The following is an 18,944-nucleotide window of genomic DNA, read 5'->3' as shown; positions in this document are numbered from 1 at the left end:
CTCATAATTTGAGATTGTTAAAAGTATTGTCATATATGGCCGTTCTCAAAAATTTTTAAGAGTTCTTTTTTTTTTTTCTCATACGGTGCCGTTTCTCAAAATATAACAAGTGAATGAAAATAATGCACTCCAAATAACATTTTGAATAAAATGCACCATTAGAGTAACTCTAATGGGCTGCTATTTTCAAAATATAACATGTGAGTTTAAAATGGGCTCTCTAATAGCATGCCAAATGGGCTCTCTAATGGCATACTAAATGGGTTGCCAAAATATAACTTTACTAAATGTTATGCCAAATATAACACAACATATAGCTGTTGCCAAATTTGCTATTACTCTCTTCCTTCTCTCTTCTCTTTCGCATGAGCTGTCAATTTGGTGTTAGGCTGTCAATTTGGTGTTGTGCTTGTGTATATATATATGTCAGTTGTGCTTGTATATATATATATATATGTTAGTGTTGTGTATATATATAAGTATATGTTTGTTGTGTGTACATATATATGTATATATATGTCTGTTGTGCTTCTATATATATATATATATATGTTAGTATTTTTATTTATTTATTTTTAATAAGGCAAATAAGCTAAATAAAATACAAACAATCAAAAAAAAAAAATATAGTTGTTGAAAATTGTAGTTTGGGAATAGTAGTTAAAAAATATTGGTTGTTGTAGCATTTTGAATGAAATGCAGCAGAATTGCTAAAATATAGTATTTTGACACTATAACTTTTTTCAAAATATAAATTTGGCATGCAAAAATGACAGTTTGTATTGGAGATGGTCTTAGAACAGAATTACTAAAATATAGCATTTTGATACTGTAATTCCTCTCAAAATATAGTTTTGCCATAAAAAAATAGCATTTTGCATTGGAGATAACGTATTTCTTAACTTTTTGTTTAATTTGATGAAATAGACTGTAGAAATGATGAATCAGGACTCTTTTTTTTTTTTAATATTGTTTTTACAAATATATCTATCCTCCTTATATAAGGTTATGAAAATTTGATATTCTTTCCAAATTGTAAAAAAATGAGAATTACATATTTGTTAGTTACTATAATCTTTCTTTTTCTCTTATTTCTGTTCCTTCCCTTCCCCTTCAACTAAACATAAAAAGTTATTTTATCCTCCTCTCGGATATCACTCTCAATCCTTTCCTCCGGCCAAACATAACATTAGTGTATGCGTAAATATATGCATTATAACATTTCAAATTTAGCATAAGTTTGACATTTTCGAATTTAACTTAAGTTTGACATTTAATTGATAAGAAAAAATATATAAATCCAAATTAGATGTGTCAGGTTTACAAAAATTAACAATTTTTACCCAAATCTTATTATGCAATAAAATCGAATAATAATTTATTTATTTAACATACAAAATAAATTCAATTGTCATTACTCAAACTATTTATAAGCCGTTTATATTGTACAACAAAATATTAGTTGAATTAAATTATATTGTCAAAGTTCTGAATCGTAATTTTATATTTTAAATATTAAATAGGTTATCCTTTAAATCGGATAAGAATTACCGGTCTTATTGAAAGGCACTACCGGTTACCTACTTTCAATTCTTTTGAAGGGTGAAATAGAGAATTCTCGACAATAATAATGATCCCCAGCGAAAGTAGATATGAACGTGTGAAACCGTGAGTGGTTGCCGCCAAGTTATCGAATGCATGCAATCACCAGGAACATATTTTGTGGCATACCCAACTGAAGACACGTGTTGACCCATTCACCGCCTTTCACATTGAAGTTTGACCTAATTGTAATTACAAAATTTATGTTATGATATCGTAGTAGCCCAAAATAAAAGAATTATAAAATTTCATCTATCTCGCCTAATATTAGTGTCGTACTAAATTATAAATTTATGGGAGGGATTTAGTGTTTGTTAGAATAACTTTGCAATAGCTAGTTATCTTGACATCAAAGTTTGACCTAATTGTAATTACAAAATTTATGTTATGATATTGTAGTAGCCCAAAATAAAAGAGTTATAAAATTTCATCTATCTCGCCTAATATTAGTGTCGTACTAAATTATAAATTTATGGGAGGGATTTAGTGTTTGTTAGAATAACTTTGCAATAGCTAGTTATCTTGACATCAACGGGGCACAAGGGCTATTTATAATTCACTCTTAGCTCCTTAGTTTCTCTAAATTATTCTAGAGTGGCTTATTTACAAACATTTTTTTTACATGTTATATATGTAAAAAAAAATTTTATCTAGAATACATAATTAAATTATTCTACTATTAAGAAAGAAATTCTTTCTTTAGTTAAATACATTTATAAATTTCAAGATGATTTATTAAATTAGAAATTCTTGTTACGCATTGATTACAGTGCTGCTAAACAAGTTTTAGAAAAAGATATTAAGAATATAGTTTCTAAACAGATATTTGTTAGTTGACAAGTTGATTTATTTACTTTTCATTTTACAATTGTTGAAGGCACTTTTAATTTTTTATCTGACTTTTTAACATGTAAATTTCTACAGAGTTCATGAATCAACCCAATACAGGGCAAGGTCATGGTAATACCACAAAAGGCCGTGGCAAGGTTAAGCCAAAGCAGTTATATTGCTTGAGGATGCTCAATATCCATTTGAGCATTTATTACCTTTGCCCCAATTTCTTGTTGAATCATTCCTCTCTCTATCTCTATATCTCTCTATCTATATATAAGTATATATATACACAAATATTTTTAGGTAAAATATTAAAATTTGAATCTTTGTTATATATAAATGTTTTCAATTCTCATTGTGAAAAAGGATAGAAAGGAAGTGTTAGGCTCATTTACCTATTCAGCAAGTTCCATAATACATATTTGTATGTATGCATGTATCTTTTAACTAAAGGGAAAGGCGATAAAAACCCACAAAAGTAGGTGGATCCTATCCTTCATCACGGATACATCCGCATATCAGACTGACCTGGGTATCATTTTGCTCAAGCGGGTGGGATGTCTGGTCGTTGTTTCTACTTCTGGGTCAATTGGTTGGAAATAAATATAAAAATGCAACTTTATGTTATACTTTTATATATGTAGAATGATAAACTTGCTAAATTATTACAAATTGTAACAAGAGCTGTAGTTTTCTTGGCAATAATAGTAGCTTGGGAAAGCAATTTTGCTGTTTAGTTTCAAGCCAAATCCAACACATTTTAGAAATAACAATTATTCTGCCTTATTCATCTGACCTATGGCTGGTTCATCCTGCTGGCTTGAATCTTTTTAAGCTAAAAAGAGCTTTGCTTTAAAAATATAATCCAATTTATATTTGAAAAATAGGGAAAAAAAAAAAAAAAAAATCAAATACCCGACTTTGGCAACAAATTGTACAGTATGGTTTATTTTTTGTTTTAATTTAAGGTGTAAACAAAATGTATTAATTTTGGATTCTCAAGATGAACAATGGCTGTCAGAACCATGGGAAGTCAAATCTAGATATTTTCAATCACAATAGTAAGCTACTCCAGATGGAAGACATAGATATGTCTATGAAGTTATGCTTATAGAATTAGTCTATGTGGAAATTATCCACACAAAGCAAATTGCTACTCAGAAAGAAAGTCCTCTTGTTTACAGTGGACGAAGCCCTAATTGGTCACTATATTGGCATTGGTACAGACCTTATAAAATTTGAACCTTTAGTGGTTCAATTAATTTGAATTATTGGGAGTTTTTGTTCTATCTTTTTTCAATTGATGTTTGTTGTGGATGGATTTGTATATGTTGAATAATGTTTGAATTACCATAAAGTTCCATTTCAATTTGTAACACCTAAACACCACTACCACTTATTAGGGTGGGGAGAGAGAGATAGAGAGGGTGGGTGGGGAAATAAGAGAAAGGGTGGAGAATGGGTGAGAGTGACAATGGTGGATAGTGGGGAGTGGTGGTGATTACTGATTAGGGCTTTAAAATGGAGGTTGGATTGTTGGATGGTGGAGATTTGCTGGAGAGATGGGTTTTAACCGATTAACCCATTTAAAACATAGCTTATTTATATGTTTTTAAGTTCTTAATAGTATATATATTAGTATACATGTTAGTTTTTTTGTTGGATCACATTAGCTATCCGAAGGGATTTTAGTATTTTACTTTAAAATATGACTAAGAGTTGATCATTCGTTACAAATAAATAAAAAATAAAGTCATTTTAATTTATCGAAACCTCAACAATGCTCGATTAAGCTTTAGTTGTAGTGTGTCACATATCATTTCTTGTTATATAAACACAAACATGAAACACGTACACAAAATAATTGTCCATATTTTTATTTTGAAATGTCCCAAAATACATGTTTCATTCTTAAAATGAATTTACTACGGAGTACTTTTTATAACATTCCTAAACTACCATTTTGATATTTTACTTTATTAAACAAGTGCATTAATTTCGGAATACTCTTTTGTCTTTTAGCTGAAAATTTTGAAATCTCACTCTTATCAATACAAAAAAAATAAAAATAAAAATTTACAATCATAAAATGTTGGATTCCTCTTCAAAATACCCAAGAATTTTGGGACGAAAAGAGTATGAATTATGATTAGTATAATTGTTAATGAAGTATGTTATAGTATACTGATATCTCTCGTCAGTCTTTTAAATTAAAATTTCTAAAATCACAAAAAGATAAGTCTAATGTCTATGAAATTTTCAAAAAGTATAATCACACTCTAGACTCCATACATAATACATTCACACGCCTCAAGTTAATCCAAGGTATTAAGATATATTATCATTGATTATCGATCCAAAAAAAAAAAAAAGGTGCATTTTGACAAGAAATGAAAGAGTGAATAATGTTAACATTAAATGATAGTTTTAGTCTTTTATATTTTTTTATTTGAGAGAGATATATAGTGGAGAGAAAATAACTTACATGAATGTTTTATCACACGAAAGAAAATGACATAACTGGAGTTGAGTTTTAATTTATAAAAGAATATAATAAGCAACAAAATGCATAATTAGCAACTCTTGAAAATAAAGTATAAAAATTGCTATGAGAGAGATAGAGAGAGAGAGACGACAGGTGTCATCACTCAAGATAGGGACATGGAAATTATGTCCAACCATCTGTCACCTTAAATGTCCGTGAAGAGAGATATTCTCCACAGTACCACACTTTGATGTGAACCACAAAACTTGATCCAACGTGTAGTTGAAGCCCACCAGTAAAAATCAGCCAGTGTTGAGTGTACCCACAACCAGATAAGGCAAGGATAAGGCCGAGGCTCTCTCATCCATCAGATGGATACCCTCTTCAATCCAACGGTCACAAATCCGAACCTCAGATAGATCACTCCACTGCCAAAAATCTTTATCTCTTAACACCAACCATAAGTCTATAAACATATATAATACACCAATTCCGTTCCACACACACTCAACCCTCCACCATCTCTACGCTCCGGCGCAAGTTAGACACACACCAGAATGGCCGTCACAACCACAGCCGCCGCCGCCGCTACCTCGTCGTTCTTGGGGACTCGTCTGCCCGACGTGCACTCCAATTCGGGCCGGGTCCAGGCCAGGTTCGGATTCGGAACCAAGAAAAAAGCCAAGAAGGTATCCAAACCCAGTACGGATCGCCCGCTATGGTACCCCGGAGCCCAAGCACCTGAGTGGCTTGATGGTACTCTGGTCGGCGATTACGGGTTTGACCCGTTTGGGCTGGGCAAGCCTGCGGAGTACTTGCAGTATGATTTGGACTCGTTGGATCAGAACTTGGCCAAGAACCAGGCGGGCGATATTATCGGGACCCGATTTGAGACATCGGACGTGAAGTCCACACCGTTTCAGCCGTACACGGAGGTGTTTGGACTGCAGAGGTTCCGAGAGTGCGAGCTCATTCACGGGCGGTGGGCTATGTTGGCCACTCTCGGCGCTCTTGCCGTCGAGTCTCTCACCGGTGTCACATGGCAAGATGCTGGAAAGGTACGTGAAAATGTAGCAATATATATATATATATATATATATATATATATATATATATAGCTGTTTGATAAAAGTAAGAACTGAAAATAATTAGTATATGAATGCAGCCTCTGTTTTCGGATTACTACTAAATTAAACAGAGATTTTTATTAATTAATATTTTACCTTATATTATGTTTCATCGTGTAAATTTTATATCATCATAAAAAGAACTATAATAGCAATGTTAAATGCAATGGAACTTTCAATAAAAATTACCATATACCTTGCCTAAACAATTCAAAACTAAGGACTGTTTGGATCAGTTTCAAATAAATAGTTTTTATGAACAATTCAGAAAATTATTTTTTAAGAATTATAAATGTTAGTTTTTAAAACTGTTCTCAAAAACTCATCAAACAGATTTGTACAGTTTTTTTAGGAAAAAAAAATTTATTTTCAATTATTTAAAAATTAAAAACTATTCTAAAAAAACTGAAGGTCCTAAATAACTATTAATATTCATCTTTAAAAAAAAAAAAAAAAAAAAATTGTTATTTTTGCATTTTTCTAAAAAAAATTATTTTCAATTATTTAAAAATTAAAAACTATTCTAAAAAAACTGATGTTCCTAAATAACTATTAATATTCATCTTTTAAAAATAAAAAATAAAAATTGTTATTTATGCATTTTTCTCTAAAACCGATGTTAATGTTATAAAGCGTTTTATCGAACAAATAAAATGATGGTTATAAGAAAAAGATAAATTAGTTCAATATGATAGAATGTGATAATAGAAATTAAGCATAATTATTATGATGAATTATGAGTTGAAATAAGTTGTGAGTTGGTAATAATTCAGGTGGAGCTAATTGAAGGGTCCTCTTATCTTGGGCAACCACTTCCATTTTCCATGACCACATTGATATGGATAGAGGTATTGGTGATTGGATACATTGAGTTCCAGAGGAATGCAGAGCTTGACCCAGAGAAGAGGCTGTACCCTGGTGGCAAGTTCTTTGACCCCCTGGGCTTGGCCGTCGACCCGGAGAAGAAGGCCATCCTTCAACTTGCAGAGATCAAGCACGCCCGCCTCGCCATGATCGGCTTTCTCGGCTTCGCCGTCCAGGCTGCCGCCACCGGCAAAGGCCCACTCAACAACTGGGCTACCCATTTGAGTGACCCACTCCACACAACCATTATTGACACTTTCTTCTCCTCGTGAGCTCCTTTTGTCCATCCTTTTTAATCCCTTGGCTGAGAACATTTTGCTTCTATATATTATTATGATCTATAGAAGATCATTACAGCCGCTTTTCTTGTAAAAATTGTAACATTAATGGACAGCTTATGCAGAATGCTATTTTGCTATTAATATTGTCTGTAGTCATCTAGTAATAGAGAAAGTAACAACTTAAGTCACATAAGAGTTAGAACTATGTTTAATTATTATGAATCTAATTGTATCAGTTCAGTAGATTATTGAACATTTCCTATTAAACTTTATGGCGATAAATAAAATCCAAGGAAAGAGTTTTTAATATGATGCCCTAAAGGCCTAACCAGAATGGTGTACCCAACCCAAGCCGTACTTAACACCAAAAAAACCAGACAAGTGAAATCCCAAATTAATCATGCACATGACTATTTATTTTATTTTATTTATTTATTTATTTTTACGCCAAATGAAACACCATATCATTTAAAAGGGGAAAGATACAGTCTCTTTTTTTTTTTTGACATCAATGGGGTTGTGACGTTTTCGATTTTTTTCATTATTTATTTTTTCGAAAATTTTATCGTCGCAAGGGCGTTTTCGTTATTTCACGTTTTGCATACCGGATACCGTGGGGTATGTCGGTTATTCATTTGGGACGTTTCATTGAGTTCGGCACTCTTTGAAATGCAAAGTTGATCATTTTTGTATTTTTTCGTTTTTCGGGCCGGACGATCTTGTGTGAGACCCGTTACTGGTGTTGTCGTGTATGGGGATTTTAGTTGGGTCCATTGGCATCTTATGTAATTTATGTGGGTTTTGTATAATTTGTATAGACATATATTTGTGTGGTGCAAAAAGAACAAAATAAAAGAAAAAAAGAGAAGAAAATGATGGTGGGACCTACCACCCATTCATAAGTGATCTAGAAACCACATTTTCACCTTCACTTTCTCTCTCCCCGCTTACAGCTCTCACTCTTTCTCAAACTTCATCTTTTCATCTTTTTTTATTTCCAATCTTTGAGGCTTGATTACTCACTCATTACTTGCCGGATTTAAGTGCCGTTTGAGGCAAAACGAAGCCCACGATGAACTCTACGCATCAGTACCAACAATTCCAGCTTTGAGCCTCCTTTTGGCCTTCGAATTTCTTGACCCATTTTGAGGGTTTTCGTATTTGAGAGGTAGGGGCCCTTAATGCATGAAATTTTGTACCTTAATGAGTTAATTCCCTCTAATTGTTGCTTAATTTGATTAATTGTTTGATATCTAGAGAATTGTTGATACGTATGCATACATGTTGATTAAGTGACTATGTGTGTTAATGGTTCTATGTGAAGAGCATGTGTAAGAATTGACTGTATGTATTCATCTTGCTAGATTCTTGTTGTTTGAAAACATGTTTTGATTTTTTTGATATTCTTGTGAATTATGCCATGTTGCTTAAATTGGACTAGTTGTGGAATGATGAGTATATGTATGTCCTTGAAGTATCCATGCATTGACATTGGGCATGAAAGGGAAGAAATGATTTTGAAATAAAAAGGAAAAATTTGGGAAAAAAGTTTTGATGAAAAAAAAAAACTGTTTTATGAAAACCTGGTCGCCGTGGGGGTATTAAAGGGCCGGAAGGTTAATATAGCCTAGAGGGAACTAGGGAGTTGTCCTAGTGTGGTTGAGCTAGCTGGCTCCCACAATGACGCTGCGGGGGTACCAAGGGTCAAGAACACTAGCCAATCCTTTTCTCGTGTCGCTGCGGGGTCACCAAATGGCTGGTTATATTAACAGTTTGAAAGTGATGGTTTGAAAGTGAAAATGGGGAGAGACATTGTCATACATTGCATTGCATAGCACCTTCTTGTTTATACTTGAAAGTTGATTGTTATATGGTTTTATCCCAGCATTGTATAATCCCCATTTCCCATTACTCTATTCTTTGTATAGATTCACGGGGAAACAAGAAGCGTGTCTTAAGTGCTACCTACTGAGCTTTATGCTCACCCTATTATTTAATAATTTTTTTCAGGGAACGGAAAAGAAGTGGCGGATGACTTTCCACCATAGGCCTAATTTGAATTAGAAGACTTCTTTTTGCTATTTTTGTGTTAAGTTCCATTTTTTTGTAAAATCTTAGTTTGTTATATTTGGTATAGAGATTTGTGAACTCTTGTTATTGTAACTGTATTTTGGGACTGTGATTATGATAATTTGGATTAAACGGTATGCAGATGTTCCACCATGAGATGAACCATGTTGAGGTATAATGAACGGATGAATGGGATGTTGAAGTATATTATTTATTTTATGTGCTGGGACAGGTTGAAGGTGTTTTGAAAGGCCAGGAAGAGCCATTGCATTTTTTATTTGAGTAGGTTGTGGTAGTCCACTTTTTAGGGGAGGTCATGCCGAATTTTTTTTAAATGCGATCAGTTTAGGGTCGTTACAAATTTGGTATCAGAGCGATGGTTCAAAAACCTTAGGACGACGGGTAGAGGCCTATATAGGATTGCGTGGGAAGTTGTTTGCATTGCGTGTGAGATTATTTGTTACGTGTTTCGATATTTGAAGAAGCATGCTAAATTGTTTACTTGTCTATGTGCTACATGTTAAAGTGTTTAAATGTTTGAGCAGCATGCTTACTTGTTTACTTGCTTAGTTGCTTATGTGTTTACGATTCTGAAAAGCATGCTCACTTGCGTACTTACTTATTTTCTTACGTGATTACATGCTTATATGGCATATGTGTGTAACACTGACTTAAATAATCCATGAGTAGGTGTTATGGTTTCAGTATGTAATTGTTTAGCATACGCGCTTTTATGTTGTATTGGTTCTATGAGGTATCATTTACGACGGGGGTAAGTATTAGCATTGTAGGCAAGGGTGATGTGAATAGCACGATTTTTTGAGTCCGGTTTGAACTGAATGCTTCGTTCCACTAAGAGTCTTTTTCCTAGAGACTGGCAATGGTGAAAAGGTTTGATCTTAGGTGTCTTCCGGGACGGAAGTCCTCATTTTCTTGCACGGACGAGGGTTTGTGTTGTGTTTCCTATGTGTAGTAAGTGGATTCTTGGGATGATGGATTCGTAGGGTATGGTGTGTAAGTCATGGGATCATTTTGTGTAAGCAAAGTTGATTGGATGTCATAGGACGTGAGGTGGTATGTAGAGTATGACTTGTGAGGTTCTAGTGCTGTATGGGTTGAGTAAGGTTCGTATTTGGATTTTTAATTAGAAGTTCACTGATGTTAAGGTTGAGAGTTGTCCCTTAGATTACTGTTTGGGAGTAAAAGTTGAGGTTAATCTTGAGTTGGTGACGAGATGAGTAAGTGTGATGTTGTTTAGTGACCATAGAGTGTTGGTCACAGATTGTGTTGAGCCAGGATGAGGAGTGACCTATTTGGCTTGGTGGCCTATTCTATTTGATTTATTTGTTTTGTGGCCTTGTAGGTGGGTGGGTGTGAGCGTGTGTAGGTGGCACCAGAAGGCTACCACACAGAGCGAGCTACGGGCACACAACTCAGATGAAATCGATGTGAACATTCCATTATGTTGGATGGTAGTCATGGTTGTAGGTATAACCTGAGTGTCTAGTTAGATACCAATTAGAGACCATTATTTTGTAGTTATCGTCTACTTCAGTTTATGTGATTGACCATTTAGCGTAGTGTTTGTTCTCCTCCTAGAGACTGTTTCTGTAGTGCGCCACGTATGATTCTTTTCTTATAACAGGTTGTTGACTAGGGTGTCCTGTATCACGAGTAATGTATGTTTTCATATCGAGTTAGCGTCACTTTTGAATGAGCGATTGGTTAGTAAAGGCTTGTTGTTTCCAAGGGATTAGAGTTTGCACATCTATCTTGGGAAGGATGATTATGGGGGTGTTAGTACTTGAGGTTCCTATATTGGAGAGTAAGTCAGTTTAGGAATGATCTCAATATTCAGGAGGACAGCGGTGATTAATTGCATCGTTGATGGTTTCGAGGTGACAGTTAAGTGTTGAGCGTCTTGGTTCTTATGCTCATTTATTTTGAGGATTTGTCGGCATGGCATTGCCGTATAGATGTTTTTTTCTAGTGGAAAATAGTGGCAATTGTAGAAAGTACCGGGAGTGATGCTTATTCTCTTGTTATAATGGTGATCTCTTAAGGATGTTTGAGGAAGAATTCCTTAGTATTGGTTTAATGGTACGGTGGGACGATTGGTTAAACTGTTGATTTGGGTGAATGGCAGTGAAGTCGTTATGGTGTGATGTTTAGTGTTGAAGAGTTTAATGTTCGAGGTATGATTCGAAGGTAGGTTGAGAATCATGAGTGTTGTTATGTACTGACAGGTATGTGATGTGATTGTATGCCAGTGAGGCACTTGTGGACGGTTTAGTCTTTGGAACCTGATCGATAAATAGGTGTTGCCATGTAGGCATCTTTTTCCTAGAAAAGTCAATGGGTTATTGTGACTGAGGTCACGGGTCTTGCGCGTACAGTGATTGAGGCAATGTCGACTTCAAAGGGTAGAGATGGAACAAGTGATCAGGTGTCGTTGTATTTCATGGAGTTTTTCATTGGGTGACTATCAGGTAGGATGGGACACAGTGTCCAATGTATAGTGATGATTCCTAGTGTCAGTATGTTAAGGGCGTTGGTGTTTTTATCTGATTAGTTTTGGTTAGCATAGTGTTGCGGAGAAGTGTGTGCGAGGTCTTTGTGTTGATAGGTGTGATGGTTTGTTTGTGGCGAGGTCGCCTGATTGTGTTCGTAATTCTGTATGTGATTCCAGTTGGTCTTCTCCTTGTGCGTAAGGAGTTCTTTTCATCTCAGGTGTGATTGAGTGTCCATGGTTGGACGACCGGTGAGTAGTGTGTGATAGGGTGTCTGGTTCATAAAGGTGTGAGTTGTTGGTTTCTTGTGAGAGCGGGATTTTATTACCCTTCCATTTGTTTTAGTCTTGGCAAAGACGTCGTTTGTTGTGGGTCTTGTCTATGTCTAGGAGTTGTGCGCGTCCGTGGATGGACGGATTTGTGAGTGGGTGTGGCACTGTTAAAGTTCGTCGATTGAGGTTCTGATTGAAGTAGGTCGATTTACTTCTACAGACGGAGGTATAGCCTTTAGTTTTGTGGTGTTCGTTTTGAGAATGGTTTTAACTGGTAGGAAATGAGTCACGGGTCGCCGAATAGGGGATAGTGTTTTCGATGTTTAATACTAGCGATGTTTAGTACTAGCGGTGATGGCTAGGAAATGTGTCGTGAATCGCAACTTGAGGATAACTAGGTGATGTGACTCATGTGTTTGGATGTTTTTAGAGGTAATTGATTCTAGCGGTGTCTTGAGGATTAATGTTAGTATCGTTTGAACGTTTTGTAGCTAAAGCGTGATTATGGGATTCTGTTGAAGAACTGTTGTAGTACCCCGATATTTTAAAGGATTTATTAATTGGAATTAATTGTTTTTATTTTATTTTTAAATGATTTATTTGATTTAATTTGAATTAATTGCATTTATTTTAATTTTTAATTGATTTATTTTATTGAGTGCTTAGATTAATTGTTTTATTTTATTTATATTTCGTAAATTATTGATATGATAATTGTTGTGTGTGTGCTTAATTATTGATTGAATTGTTGAAGTGTTGATTTTATTGGTATGGTATGACTTGGTTGTAATTTATTATTTTGTTTACATGCTTAGTGTAATTAGTTTTTAATTTAAGTGTTTATTTAATTATTTGGTTTATTTAAATTAATTGGTTTTGGGCTTAAGGGAAGTTGGACCAAAAGGTGTGGTCGTGGGCTTGTATGAAGCCTTATTGGGTTAATTAATAAAGGCCCATGGTTATTTAATTATTTAAATTATCATTTTTGGTATTAATTATAAATATATAAAATTATATATAAATATAATTAATTAATAATTGTTAGGGAAATATATATATGGAGATATATATTTATGGATATATATAGGTTTATATGATTTAATTAACTTACGGTTAATTATGGAAGATAAATATATATATGCTTGAAATATAATATATATATATATATATATATATATATATATATATATATATATATATATTAACTAAAGATTATTATCTTATTAGTAGTCCTAGTTGGAATAGGAGTTAAGTTTTAATGTGTATAAATATACACATAAGGTTTAGGGTTAAAAAGTTTATACGTTAGAAAAATAAGAGAAGTAGAGAGAAAGAGAAAAAGAGGAGTCCGGCAAGGAAGAGACCGAATCGGAGAAAGATGATGTCGGGATTCGAAAAGTCTTGAAGCGTCGGTTTTGTTTTAAAACCTTCAGGCGAGTTCTTTTCTATCTTTCCTCTTAGAATTCATAAGCTTATCACCTTGATTATCGAAATTATAATTTTATTTTATTAAATTAAATTATTAGTCGGATTTGATGAGCATATTTATTCTTTACAAAACTATAGGTTTAAACATGTGAACATATGTATGTATCGTAATTTAAATTTTGTATGTGAGGTTAGCTTAATTGAACTTTGTTTTTTTGAATTTTTATAGGTTGCTTTTATTTTGTATAGCATGATTAATTAAATTTAACAGATCTTAATTTAATTATATGTGTTCATTTATGCTCAGAATAATAAATAAAGCTTTTGGGATGTTTTTGAAAATTTTTTGGAATTAATTTAGATTTTTAATATTACTTTAGGAATTTATATATATATATATATAAATAAATATTTGTTGCTATACACATACTGGGCTGGATTCAAATCGGTGCAATCCAGTGCGTTGCAGTCCATGGTGGTATGGCGTGCCGCGGATTAGGATCGTGGATGGGGTTGATCAAAAGGAGGATGATCTGGTGTGTCGCAGCCCAACACGCTATGGTGCATGCGCGGATCAGAGCTGCTGATGGCGGCTTGATTACAGGAAACGGATCCGGTGTGGGCAAGCTTACCTGGACACAAGGGGAAGACCAATGGAGGCACGCCAGCACACGCAGAAGGCTCACAGAGGCACGTGCAGGCGCGTGGACGCGCCTGCCAGTGTGTTTTAGCGCGTGGAAGCGTGTGCAAAAAGTGGAGGCGCGTTTGGCGGCGCGTGCGAGGGTGTTTGAGATTCCGGTAAGGTCCTGTGAGTTTCCAAATTTAATTTTAAGTCTCTGAATGTTGAAATTAGCTACTAGAGGTGGTATTCCTAAGGTTTTGGAGAGCCGTTAAGTATTACTAAATATATAGTAGCATTTATTTATGTAAAACAATTATTAAATAATTGATTACGGATGAGGGGTATGTATATATATATATACAATTGTTTATATATATATAGGGATATGGTTTAATTAATTTGTGATCAGTATGGAATGAAGTGAATATATATTATATGGAAGGAATTATACACATATATATATTGTATAATATATTGGTATATGTATATATCATTTAAGATGATTTAATTATTAGTCTTATTTGGTATATATGGATAGGCTGGTTATTAAATTAATTATATGCATATGACATGCATAGAATGCCTAAGTAGGCGTTGTTTTGTTGATAAGTTAATTTGCCTATATATGGATTGTTTGGTTGATAAATTAACTTCTAAGGTTTGGTACATGGTTGAATTTTAGGCATGGATAAGTTGTCAAAGGGCGTAAATATATTGCCTAAGTATAGGGATAAATAAAATATAAATAGGAAGTATGGATGAGTTGCTAAGTTAAAAGTATAAATATATATACTTAAGGAGGCATGGTTGAATTGCTAAGGTATAAATAAATATACTTTCAGGAGGCATGGTTGAATTGCCAATATATAAATAAATATATTTTTTAATGATATGGTTAATTTGCCAATGTATAAATAAATATACTTAAGGAGGCATAGTTGAGTTGCCAATATATAAATAGATATATTGTAATAGCATGGTTGAATTGCTAAAGCGTAATTAAATTATTATGTGTTAGATGATTAAAATATCATCTATGGTTATTGTATATATAGGTTGGATTTGGTTTAAATATTCTTAAATTAGAATAGTCTAGTACTTACATGTTAGTGTATTATTTTATGCATATTAATAAAATAATACTGGTGGAGATATGGATGATTTGTCAAAGCTTAGATTTTGGATATGTGATTTAAATAATTAAAATCATTATCAGGTTTGGGATTAAATATTATATTCTTTTTATTATAATTTATTATTTAAATGATTAAACAACTGACTAGGATGGGATTTAGGTTAAAGGAGTTTCTTTTTAAAATAAATGGAAGATTGGTCTAGGAATGATTATCATTTTAATATTTATTTAATAGGTATGGAAATTTAATAAACCTATTAATGGATGTGATTAGTATAATATATATAATTATATATAGACATGTATATCATGCTTTATTAAAGTTAAAACTTTATTAGGTTTGGTTTTAATCAGAGATGATCTGCTTATTGGTTTTCAGAAGCCTGGTAGAGTGAACTTACTCGTAGGGTTTAACCCACGATTTATTTTTCAGGTTATTAGAGGTTCCAGTCTCGAGGTTGAGGATCCGCAGCTGGGAGACTATCATTCATCTATTTATCTTGTGTACTTTTAAGTAATATTGGATAATGTTTTAAGGGGTCCTTAAGTTATGGGATTCCCGAGCTGTAACCATTGGATAATTGTTAATGGATTTATTATTTAATAGATTTTCCTTCAGCGAGTTATTTATTCTTTTTATTTTCTTTTTGTACTTTGTGCTTGTTAAATACTTTAATTGTTTTGATATCCCTTAATTTTGTGCGCGGATTTGATCAACCCGTGTTTCGAAATTAGGGGGTATCACAATTGTAGGAATGATTGACCTTGGTTGTGAGGTTTTAGGCATGAGACGGTCATATCGAGCATTTTGAAGATGTAAGATTAAAACGAATGGTGTTATGGAATTGTTTACCTGGTATGAGTATTATAAAAAAATTGGAGAGCTTTGATGCTGATCGATGATTGAGACATTTGGTGCTATGTCATTTTATTTGTTACGGTTATACAGTTAAGGTATGATTGAGATTATGATGATAGGTATGTGACTGTATAATTGTTGAGGTTGTGTAAAGCGATGGATGATTAGAAAGTGGATCTTATGGTTGTTTTGTGGACTGTATAGGGTTGTGTTTAAGATTTGGACCTGAGGGCAGGAATAATATCTGTGTTGAGATCGGATCGATGATGAGAATGACCTGGCTAACCATTTATCCTGAATCAATCATTCTTTGGCAAGATATCGGGTTAAGGGTCAATGATCGTTCCGACTTGTTAATGATTGTGAGATTATGGTACTGTACGTTGTGTGGGTGTGACAATATGGACTTACATGATTTATCTTGGGTGACGAAAGGTGTTAGGTGGTATTGGGTGTTTGATAACGGGTTAGTGGTACAATCATTGATTCTTAAAGATCTTGTTTCGAGAAATTGTGCCTTGGGCACAGGATAGTACGCTTATTGGTTTGGTGACTCATGATGGTATAATTGTTGGGAGATTCATCAATCAGTTATCTTGAGGTTGACCAGTATGATAATTATCGATTAGTGTGGTTGGTGGTCATTGTATGATTTTGTAGGAGTATAGTTGTATGTTAGATGACGAGTATTGGTTGGACAGAGATGTGTAGATGGAGTTTGAGTCCGACTGTGTGGTGGATGAGGTTCCTCGTTTAGGGTCTGGGTTGCCCTTTAGAAGGATGAGTTGTGATAAGATGTTGTTATGTTCAGGGGTCTTGTGACCATTCTTTTCGAGCTCCGAAGTATTATGTAGCAGTGTAGAGGGACCAGTATCGGTCTTAAGTCCAGTATATAATTCAATGGGTTTTGTGTATGATAATGTGAGTGATGAGTTCCCTCATAGGGTGGTGATCATTGGATTTTCTGGCGGCAGAGTGTAATTGCCTGTTGGCGCCGGTGTCAAAGGTAATAAGGTTGTTGAATCCTTACCTTGGGGTTTTGTGAAGTATTTCTTAAGAAGGTGTGTGGTTGTGCCTTTTTTTTTTAAGGATGGTAGATTTCGATGACGAAATCTCTTTAAGGAGGGTAGATTGTGACGTTTCCGATTTTTACCATTTTTCATTTTTTTGAAAATTTTATCACCGTAAGGGCATTTTCGTCATTTCACGTTTCGCATACCGGACACCGTGGGGTGTGCCGGGTATGTTGGTTATTTGTTTGGGACGTTTCATTGAGTTCGGAACTCTTTGAAATGCAAGGTTGATTATTTTCGCATTTTTTCGTTTTTCGGGCCGGACGGTCCCGTGTGGGACCCATTACTGGTGTTATCGCGTACGGGGATTTTGGCTAGGTCCATTGGCATCTTATGTAATTTATTTAATGTAATTTATGTGGGTTTTATATAGTTTGTATAGACATATATTTGTGTGGTGCAAAAAGAACAAGAAAATAAAAGAAAAAAAGAAAAAAAAAATGGTGGTGGGACCTACCACCCATTCATAAGTGGTCTAGAGACCACATTTCCACCTTCACTTTCTCTCTCCCAACTTACAGCTTTCTCACTTTCTCAAACTTCATCTTTTCTTCTTATTTTATTTCCAATCTTTGAGGCTTGATTACTCACTCATTACTTGCCGGATTTAAGTGTCGTTTGAGGCAAAACGAAGCTCACGACGGACTTTACGCATCAGTACCAGCAATTCCAGCTTTGAGCCTCCTTTTGACCTTCGAATTTCTTGACCCATTTTGAGGGTTTTCGCATTTGAGAGGTAGGGGCCCTTAATGCAAGAAATTTTGTACTTTAGTGAGTTAATTCCCTATAATTGTTGCTTAATTTGATTAAATGTTTGATATCTAGAAAATTGTTGATACGTATGCCTACATGTTGATTAAGTGACTATGCGTGTTAATGGTTCTATGTGAAGAGCATGTGTAAGAATTGACTGTATGTATTCATCTTGCTTAGATTCTTGTTGTTTGAAAACATGTTTTGCTTTTCTTGATATTCTTATGAATTATGCCATGTTGCTTAAATTGGACTAGTTGTGGAATGATGAGTATATGCATGTCCTTGAAGCATCCATGAATTGACATTGGGCATGAAAGGGAAGAAATGATTTTGAAATAAAAAGGAAAAATTTGGGGAAAGAGTTTTTATGAAAAAAAAAAAAAAAAACTGTTTTATGAAAACCCGGTCGCCGCGGGGGTACTAAAGGGCCGGAAGGTTAATATACCTTGGAGGAAACTAGGGAGTCGCCCTAGCGTGGTTGAGTTAGCTGGCCCCCATAATGACGCCGCGGGGGTACCAAGGGTCAGGGACACTAGCTAATCCTTCTCTCGTGTCGTTGCGGGGTCACCAAAGGGCGGGTTATATTAACAGTTTGAAAGTGATGGTTTGAAAGTGAAAATGAGGAGAGACATTGTCATACATTGCATTACATAGCACCTCCTTGTTTATACTTGAAAGTTGATTGTTATATGGTTTTATCCCGGAATTGTATGATCCCCATTTCCCATTACTCTATTTTTTGTATGGATTCATGGTGACACAAGAAGCGTGTCTTAAATGCTACCTACTGAGCTTTATGCTCACCCTATTATTTAATAATTTTTTTCAGGGAACGGGAAAGAAGTGGCGGATGACTTTCCACCACAGGCCTAATTTGGATTAGAAGACTTCTTTTTGCTATTTTTGTATTAAGTCCCATATTTTTTGTAAAATCTTAGTTCGTTATATTTGGTATAGAGATTTGTGAACTCTTGTTATTGTAACTATATTTTGAGACTATAATTATGATATTTTGGATTAAACGGT

The 18,944-nt window shown here is 34.2% G+C and overlaps 1 protein-coding gene across 1 annotated transcript; it reads left to right on the top strand.

Moving 5' to 3' along the window:
- The first annotated feature begins 5,408 nt into the window (after nt 1–5,408).
- Nucleotides 5,409–7,334, top strand: LOC132313289 (chlorophyll a-b binding protein CP29.1, chloroplastic). Its single transcript, XM_059811994.1, has 2 exons — nt 5,409–5,979; nt 6,822–7,334. The coding sequence occupies exons 1-2, from the start codon at nt 5,479–5,481 to the stop codon at nt 7,182–7,184; spliced, it is 864 nt and encodes a 287-aa protein (XP_059667977.1). The 5' UTR covers nt 5,409–5,478; the 3' UTR covers nt 7,185–7,334.
- The last annotated feature ends 11,610 nt before the right edge of the window (nt 7,335–18,944 follow it).

The sequence above is a fragment of the Cornus florida genome, unplaced genomic scaffold (genome assembly GCF_030987335.1).
Source record: "Cornus florida cultivar Cherokee Brave unplaced genomic scaffold, ASM3098733v1 CherokeeBrave_3.0.0_Hap2_Chr06, whole genome shotgun sequence".
In the NCBI taxonomy this organism is placed as follows: Eukaryota; Viridiplantae; Streptophyta; class Magnoliopsida; order Cornales; family Cornaceae; genus Cornus; species Cornus florida.
The sequence above is the reverse complement of the archived record's forward strand: the minus strand, read 5'-3'. Positions and strand labels throughout refer to the sequence as shown.

Bases quoted from the DNA above. Each gene is read 5' to 3' on its own strand.
- LOC132313289 (XM_059811994.1), top strand. From the start codon at position 5,479: ATGGCCGTCACAACCACAGCCGCCGCCGCCGCTACCTCGTCGTTCTTG. The intron at 5,980-6,821 runs GTACGTGAAAAT...GTAATAATTCAG, and splicing joins CATGGCAAGATGCTGGAAAG to GTGGAGCTAATTGAAGGGTC.